General features: G+C 46.9%; 1 protein-coding gene across 5 annotated transcripts in view; it reads left to right on the plus strand.

Moving 5' to 3' along the window:
- Window positions 1-9212, plus strand: part of LOC119647680 (type 1 phosphatidylinositol 4,5-bisphosphate 4-phosphatase) — a 96675-nt gene extending 87463 nt beyond the window's left edge. For all 5 annotated transcript variants that reach the window (XM_038048764.1, XM_038048761.1, XM_038048763.1 and 2 more), the window contains one exon: window positions 8993-9212. In XM_038048764.1, coding sequence (XP_037904692.1) covers window positions 8993-9109 — 117 coding nt within the window. In that variant the 3' untranslated portion in view covers window positions 9110-9212. The remainder of the gene's footprint in view (window positions 1-8992) is intronic.
- Window positions 9213-9427: the final 215 nt, after the last annotated feature.

The following is a 9427-nucleotide window of genomic DNA, read 5'->3' on the forward strand; positions in this document are numbered from 1 at the left end:
AACTCAGCATCTTCGAGGTGCTTTGCGACCACGACCAACACTATATCGCCGGCGTAGCCCACCACCGTGGCTTCCTCCGGAAGGGGAAGATTAAGTACATCGTTGTACATGATGTTCCGCAGCAGTGAGCCCAGTACAGAGCGCTGTGGGACACTCACGGAAACAACGTACTCCTGGGGTCCGTCATCGGTGTCATACCAAAGCCTCCGTTCTTGTAAATAGCTGTTGACAGTAGCTGCAAGATAAGCGGGAATACCAATCTTCGCCAGAGGTTCCCGTATTAGGTTCCAATTGGCCGAATTGAATGCATTTCTCACATCCAGGGTCACTACTACGCAATATTTGCTGGTACTACCCTTTCTGTGAATTGCATCTTCGGCCAAACCAGTAATCAATTTGATGGCATCTATGGTTGATCTGGCTTTACGGAACCCATACCGCCGATCTGAAAGGCCGCTTTGGCTCTCAATAACCGGGAGAAATCTGTTATAGATTACCCGCTCTAACATTTTCCCCACAGTTGGTTCACCTGGAGGTTTACCAGGCTTAGGCAGAAGTACCAACTTTTGCCGCTTCCATGCCGCTGGAAAGATCCCCTCGGACATGCACGCTTTGAACAACTCAGCAAACATGTCCGGCCTGGATTTCATGGCAAGCTTAAGGGCCTTATTCGATACTCCGTCCAGGCCCGGCGCTCTATTGTCTCCTATTCTACCGTAGATATCCAGCAGCTCGTCTCTGGTGACTGGCGGAATTGCCGTCACCTTCAGAGGTGGTTGGAATGTGTCGGTGTTCTCTTGCTGGGGGAATAACCCCTGGATGATTTCAGCAAGAGGGTAGGACACGTGATGTGCGCACATGAACGGCCTCTAAATCGTCCCATAACGATTCTGTGTAGCAGAGCTCCTTAAGGCATTTCCTCTTGCTTCACTGGAGAGCGGGCTTGAGGGTTTTGGGGGCTGCCTTATGGGCGCGCTCTCTTTGCCCCTGATCGACTCTACCTACCGCGCTCTGAGCCGCTCTGCTGGCTCGGTGGCAGGCTGATCGAAGACCAGCCAGTTCACCATTCCACCAGTAGTTTGGTCTCGTACTGGGGAATGAGCACCTCCTAGGCATGGACGCGTCACATGCCTTGCCGATGCATTGGGCCACATGGACGGCCCCTTCCATAGAAGCAACTGCTTTAGCAAGTTAATCTAACCACACCTCTATGGAGCTCTGTTCATACAAAGTTTTTGCAGACCAGCCTGAAATCTTTCTCGGTTTCGGGCATAATGGGTGTTTGCCCTGTGGATGGATACATGTCTCAAAGAAGATCGCCTGGTGATCGCTGTGGGTATAGCGTTCCCTGACGCACCAGGACATACCACGCACCAGCGAAGGGTTGACAAAGGTCAGGTTTACAGCCGAACCTGACCCTCCTTTCTAAAAGGTGTTCACAGAACCCTCGTTAGCCAAAACTATGTCCACCTGCGCAAAAGCTTCTAATAAACTGCGCCCCCTAGCATTTGATCCTCTGCTACCCCACCCAAGGGCCCAAGCGTTGAAATCACCACCAATCACGTTTGGACTTCGCCCCCTTGCATCGAGAACAAAATTATCAAGCATTTGCTCGAGTTCAGACAGTGTCAGACTTGGTGGGGCATAGCAGCTGTATACATCTACACCACTTATTTTCGCCCACAAAAAGCCACTGGCTGCCTGACTTGCAATACATTGTATGGCCTGTCGACCGCAAGCTCATATCGCCGCTCCACCAGTCGAATCTGTGACCCATATGTCACCGAAAAAGGAAGATGGGACATTCACCGAGAATGAGGAGGACAGGGTACACCTGCTTCTCAGGACTCATTTCCCGGGGTCCTACCCCTCGGCGGCAGGCGACAAGAATCTGCCTGACACCCCAACAACGAATAAAGGGGGAAGGAAAGAGAGCTGGAAACTAGCAAAAGAGGTATGCTCAGAAGCTAGGCTAAGATGGGCAGTGGGAACCTTTCAACCAATGAAATCTCCCGGAGCAGATGGCATTTTCCCAGCACTTATCCAGAGAGGCCTAGGAATTATCTTAGAGTCTCTTCTGAGGGTGGTAAGGGGGAGCATACCACTGGGTTACATACCAAGGGCATGGAGACGGGCAAAAGTGGTCTTTATTCCGAAGGCGGGTAAAAAGGATCCTTTTCACCCTAAATCTTTCAGACCAATCTGCCTAACATCGTTCGCACTCAAAACGGTGGAGAAGGTCATAGACAACTATATTAGAACTAACGTTCTAAAGCGTAATCCCTTACATCGCTGTCAACACGCTTACCGGGTAGGAAGGTCAACTGAAACTGCTCTGTATCAGCTGACAGAGGTACTACGGGACGCCATAGAAACAAAAGAAATTGCACTGTGCGCGTTTTTGGATATCGAAGGAGCATTCGACAACACATCGCACACAGAGATACAGGATGCCCAGAGCCGCAAAGGAGTGGGAAACACCCTGGCACTCTGGATGGGCAAAATGCTAGAAAGCAGACAAATAGAGGTACAAACAGGTATAAATTCTATTATCATGAACGCCACTCAAGGCTGTCCACAGGGCGGAGTACTATCGCCGCTGATGTGGAGTATGGTAGTGGATGAACTCCTAGACGTGTTAACTAATAGTGGAATACAAGTCCAGGGCTACGCGGACGACATTGTTCTAATCTGTAGGGGCAAATATGAAGATACCCTATGTGATAGAATCCAAACTGGATTAAGGGTTACTAGTGCCTGGTGCAGGAAGGTGGGACTGCGGATCAACCCAACCAAAACCACCATAGTACCATTCACTAGGAGGCGTAAGCTGGATCACCTGAAAGCCATAACATTACACGATATGGAGGTGAAACGAGAAACAGAGGTCAAATACTTGGGAATCACGCTAGACCAAAAATTACTCTGGAAGACACATGTCGGAAAGCCACGAGGGCTCTGATGACTTGCAGATCCATAGCAGGAAAAAAATGGGGTTATAGCCCGAAGATACTACTTTGGATATATACTGCAATAGTAAGACCAATGATTACCTATGGAGCGGTAATCTGGGCAGAAAGAACTCAACTCAGCACACAAGCCAGGGAATTACATAAGCTCCAAAGGCTGGCTTGCGTGTGTATCAGTGGGGCAATGAGGACATGCCCAACGGCATCCCTGGAGGTCCTTCTGGGATTAACCCCTCTCCATCTGCACATACAGATGCAGGCAAGGAGATCAATATTCAGGATGGCCGGTAGCATGAGTGAGGCGGGGAGCTGCCTAAATCGAAGGAAGATTGATATCCTTTCTAGGCGGTATCCCGAATTACTGATACCGGGGGACAACATGACAACGAGGTTTCACTTCGATAAGAAGCTTGAAACACGTTGGAGTAACAAGACAAACTGGGAGAGCGTGGCTGCGACATACGGCTTAAACCAGCAACTGATTACTTGGTACACTGACGGATCCCTCACAGCAGAGGGAGCGGGTGCCGGTGTCATTGGTCCAAGGAAAATGTACTTTGAGCCAATGGGCAGGTACACTAGCATATTCCAGGCGGAAATTTACGCCATAGACAAATGTGTCTCCTTTAATCTGCAAAGGAACTACAGGGGGCAGAACATAGCTATTCTCACCGATAGCCAAGCAGCGATCAAGGCACTTAGGTCCAACCAGGTGAACTCTAAACTGGTATGGGAATGCCTTGAGAGACTGAATACACTCGGCTCGTCCAACAAGGTCTGGATACTTTGGGTTCCAGGCCATGCTGGGCTGGAAGGCAATGAGGCAGCGGATGAACCAGCCTATACGGGCCAGAGCCCTTCTGTGGAATCGGAAACGATTTCATGGCTATGAATCTAAGAAACGAAGAGAAACGGTTGAGGGAACTATATTGGGCGGGCCTACCAGGGATGAAGCAGTCCAGGGTGCTTATTGGGGGATACGAACCCATGCGCACAAAGGATTGCTTAAACCTCACCAAAAAGAAACTCCAAATCATAGCGGGAATTCTCACTGGTCATTGTCGGCTGAACTACCACCTAGGGAAGCTAGGGATATCTACGGACACTGCCTGCAGGTTCTGTGAGGAGGAGGACGAAACCTCTATGCACTTGTGCAAAGTAGGTCGATACATCTGGGAGAAAACTTAATACCAGATGCAAAGCTGAAACTTCAGGAAGTGGGGAACATACTAAAGTTCCTAACGGTTACTGGCCTGCTTGAGATACTATGATCAACAGGTACACTATAACCAGTAAAAGGGGCACAATAGTTCTTCAAGGACGCGGTGCGACTTTCCCTTAACAGAATAATAATAATCGTGTCCCTCTTTCAACTCGCACAATAGACATTTGGGGTCCCTATTGCACTCGCTGGCAATATAGCCCTTCTCCCCAACCTACTGCATCGATCGGATCCATCAATACTGCTGGTACACACCTCCACAAAGTGCTCAAACATGAGGGATTTAAAGCACCTCTTTAGTGCCTGTTCTCTTAAACGACAGACAACCCATCCAATCCGAACTTCTCCGGCCGTCAACAACTTCTGCGCTGCCTCCGCTGGTACTCGTATTGTGGCCGTTTGAGTACAGCCATAAGCTTGTCGTAAACTCACAACAAACTCCTCGGTAAGTTCTTCTAACTTGAATTGCTCCTTTAAAGCACTACAAATTTCTCCTTTCGATGCCACTTCATCGAGATCCTTACATTGTATGTAGATCTCATGTTTTTGGCCTCGCATTGCGGCATTCTCCCCAAGTGAGTTTTTAATTTTAGTGCGAAAGTCATCAGTTCCGCTTACGATGGATTTTTTCAGCTCGAACATGAGATCCCCTTTCTGGGTTCATCGGATTAGGTTCACATTTCGGCTCAGCTCTTGTAGGTTGGGCTCTGCTTTGACCTTTCTGAGTATCTCCGCGTAGGACAGATTGGAGATAACAATCGCATCTGGATGGGTTCGCACTTCTGCTTTTCCTTTCGTTTTTTGCTGGTAACTTTAGTCCATCCATCGTTTCCGTTCATCTTGGGCTTCGCAACGCTGGTCGAGTTTCGTACATTCGCTGTACGCTTTCCTCCTTCAGAGTTATTGTTGCTGGTTTTCAGAGTTTCCTGTCCGCCTTTTTAAGGTTTTGTGTGAAACAAAACCTTATTAGAATCGAGTCGATGTCTGTCTGTCTTTTTTTTCAGGAGGTGGAAATCTTCAAAAGACAGATCTCTGCCTGTTTGTCTGTCTTTTTTTTTTCAGGAGAAGGAAATCTTCAAAAGACACTGGTCTGGACACACCAGCGTGTGGGATTTTTACCCACTAAAACCACCCTCGATTCCCTCCCTGCCCGACGGAACCACCATAACGTATTACATCACCGCACGGAGTCAGCTCATTCTAGCTTAGTCACCTTTCTTCTATACGCTGCGCACGTGACCGCGTTTTTCTCCTCTCCTCTGCTTTTCGCAGTTTATTTTGGATAGATGCGATCATACAATTGACCGCATCCCAATTCTCTTGATGTGTTAGCATTTTCGACACCAGATTTTCTGGTACCAGTACCTCTCCTGTCCCTAGTTTCCTCCTTTCTTCCACAAATCTCGGACAGTGGAAGAATACATTCTCTGGGTCCTCTGGGACTCCACCGCAATTTGGACAGTCGGGTCAGGTCTCCAATTTAAACCTGTGAAGGTGTTGCCGATATCCTCCATGCCCCTCCATTCTTGCCATCTATTTATGGATTCTTCCCTTTCAGCGTTCTTCGTCTGTAATAAGGAAGAGATTGGCTTCGCATTGTATATATTCGTCATCTCATCTGCCAAGATGTCAATCGGCATCATTCTAGAGATGACGAAGGCTGCATCATCTGAGACAGTCCTGAAGGCAGAGGATACCCTCAAGGCTGTCCTCCTGTATACTGCACTCAGTTTGTTAGTGCAATGCAATGCCTCCCTCCAAACTGGGGTTGCATAGAGCATGATTGAGAACTCCACCCTGGCTATAAGCAACCTAGAGGTATGCCGCAGCCCTCCCACGTTCGGCATCATGCTTGCCAGGGCCTTACTAGCAGTGGACGATCTATCGCTATAGCTGAGCTTCCTGTATATCATTACCTCCAAGTATTTGATGGTCGGCTTGAAAGTGATGATATGATTCCCGATTCTTATACAGGCGTAGTTTCTCTTCCGGCGCTTAGTGATGAGGATCGCTTCTGTTTTTTCCTCCGCCAGTGTCGGACCTGAACTCTCTAGCCAACTTTTAACAGCACTGATTGCTTCGCTTGAGAATAACTCAGCATCTTCAAGATGCTTTGCGACAGCAACCAGTGCTATGTCGTCAGTGTAACCCACCACTGTAGCTTCCTCCGGAAGGGGAAGATTAAGTACATCGTTGTACATGATGTTCCACAGTAGTGGGCCCAATACGGAGCCTTGCGGGACACCCGCGGAAACGACGTACGACTGCGGTCCGTCATCAGTGTCGTACCAGAGCCTCATTTCAGTTAAATAACTATCGACAATTGCGGCGAGATAGGCGGGAATATCTACCTTCGCTAGGGATTTGCGTATTAGATTCCAATTGGCCGAATTGAATGCATTTTTCACGTCCAGGGTTACTACCACGCTATATTTGCTGGTACTACCCTTTCCGTCGATTGCATCTTCGGCCAAACAAGTAACCAATTTGATTGCATCAGTGGTTAATCTGGCTTTACGGAACCCATACTGCCGATCTGAAAGGCCGCCTTGGCTCCCAACAACCGGGAGTGATCTATTATAGATTATCCGCTCTATCGTTTTCCCCACAGTGTCCGAAAGACATTTGGGTCGGTATGAGGATGGTTCACTTGGAGGTTTACCAGGCTTAGGCAGAAGCACGAACTTCTGTCGCTTCCATACCGCTGGAAATATTCCCTCGGACATGCACACTTCGAACAACTCAGCGAACAGTCCGGTCTGGATTTCACGGCAAGCTTAAGGGCTTATTCGATACTCCGTCTAGACCCGGTGCTCTATTGTCTCCTATTTTGCCGCAAATCTCCAGCAGTTCGTCTATGGTGACTGATGGAATTGCAGGCACATTCAGAGGTGGTTGGAATGTGTCGGCGCTCTCCTCTTGCTGGGGGAATAACCCCTGGCTGGAGGAACGGCCTCTGAATCGTCCCATCACGATTCCGTACTTTTTACTTTTCTAGTTCACAAACTTGTTGGTTCTCCCGGGCTTCCTTTTTCGGCATGTGAAGTCGTTTCTTCGCTCGATGGAGTTCATGATTAGTCTCTGCATACTCGGTATGCAGCAATCTTCCGTTCCGTTGCTAGTTTACATTCATCGTCAAACCAGCCGTTGCGACTCTTTTTGCGGCTTGGGCCAAGTATGTTTGTGGCCGTATTTATGATAACGTTCTTCAGGTGGTTATGAAGATCGTTTGTTGATGCTTCATCTCCAGGATCTCTGTTGACTGCGGTTATTGCGGCATCCATTTCGCCCTTGTAGGTGCTGCGGAGGGCTGTATTGTGAATGGATTCAGTATTCACTCTCACCTGATTGTCGAAGGGGATTGTAGGTGGTGTCGTGATTCGAGCTCGGAACACTATGCCAACGAGATAGTAGTCTATATTGGCCCCCTATATGTTCTGACATTTATCAAGGCTGAGAGGGGCGGCGTTTAATCAGCATGTGGCCAGTTTGGTTGAAAGTGGTCCCGCCTGGAGAGGCCCACGTATGTTTGTGGACGCTTTCCTAGCAAACCAGGTACTTCTAACAACCATTTCATGCAATACTGCTAACTGAAAAATCCGCAGTCCGTTATCATTGGTATTTCTATGAGGCTATGGAAGCATTCGGTCTGCATACACATGAGAAAATGCGCAAATCGTTAATCCGTTGTCCTTGCCGGGTTTGTCGTTTTTAAATCCATCCTGTCCGAGGCTCCTTCCGTGGCTCCGTAACATCCTCCTCCTCTGTAGGGGCTTGACCGTTTATGAGGACTATATATCTAAATTTGCCTCACAAACGCAGAGTGCATAGCCTTTCGTTAATATTTTCAAAGCCGATAACAGCAGGTTTCTTTTTTTTTTGGGTGACTAAGAAACCTACTCCTAGCACATAGTTTAGTGGATGGCCGCTATTATATATGGTGTAGCGGCTCTTCTCCAAGAAACCAATCCCTGTACATCGCATCTCTTGCAACGCCATTACATCAGCCTTATATTGAGACGGTATCGGCTGGTTGCTCAGCAGCATTCAGTCTGCACAAGGAGCGCACGTTGCATGACAAAATGCGTGTGATGTTGCCAGTCCACTTGATAGTTCCTCTTTACCTTACTTTTCTTTTAAATGCAATGAGTTTATGGATAGTCGGAGCAGCTAAATGCCAAACTTCGGACTAACCGGCTTTGGGAGCAGCAATTGCCTGAACTCCACAATAATTTAACCACGTAGTGTGAATTTTGGGAGCAGCAATTGCCTGGACTCCACAGAATAAAACACGTTGTGATTATGTTTGATAGTTCTAACGAACTATATATTTTCAATTCAGATTTCCTACTTTATACAAATTTTACCTATACTTAGTAGGCCTGTACATATGAATTTACAGTATTTTAGAGAAAATATTACATAGTAGGCAATGATGTGGATGATGTGGATAAGTTTTACAGTATTTTACATGCGCAAGTCGTTAATCCGTTGTCGTTGTCGGGTTCGTCGTTTTGATATCCATCCTGTCCGAGGCTCCTTCCGTGGCTTCGTAACATCGATTTTTCGTGTAGGGTTGTCAGCCCTATCCAACCCCCAACATGGAGGACCATTTGGCATATTTTGTCCCGTTTTTAGGCGCGGGAGAATCGTCTTCATCCAACGCCGCCCAATCCACCACCCTACCACCTACATTTTGTCTTTCTTTTCTTTTTCTGACAAACAAAACGAAAGTATTTCTTATACATATAGAAAATTATTCAAGCGGAAATATAATAACAATTTATTTTTTCCTTTTCAGGATCATGGCGGTATCTTCGTCGCTTACATCGCAATTTTTTTAATTGCTGTTTTCTTATTTGTCCGTACTCTGTACTATTGTCGATTACAAGTGAGCGCCATAGATGGCCCTATGTAAAAGTTTATTAATTGTTTATCATTCCCTTTTGGTATTGCTTTCAATGTTGATGAAATTGTTTACATGTATTTCCAGAAATATATTGCTTTTATTTCCAAAATGACTCGATTTTTTACAAGTGTGCAGAAAAATATTTTAATGACATTCCAATGAATATTTCGACTCTCCAATAGATTGTTTTATTGGCTATGAAACTAAATATGACAAATGTTCAAATGTTGTTAAGTTTCCTCCCCAGGAATTAATATATATATGTAGTTGTCATTCACTCTTACTCACGCTGGCACTCCTCCAAAGTACCGCACTATATGTGTGACG

The sequence above is a fragment of the Hermetia illucens genome, chromosome 2, assembly GCF_905115235.1.
Source record: "Hermetia illucens chromosome 2, iHerIll2.2.curated.20191125, whole genome shotgun sequence".
Taxonomy (NCBI): Eukaryota; Metazoa; Arthropoda; class Insecta; order Diptera; family Stratiomyidae; genus Hermetia; species Hermetia illucens.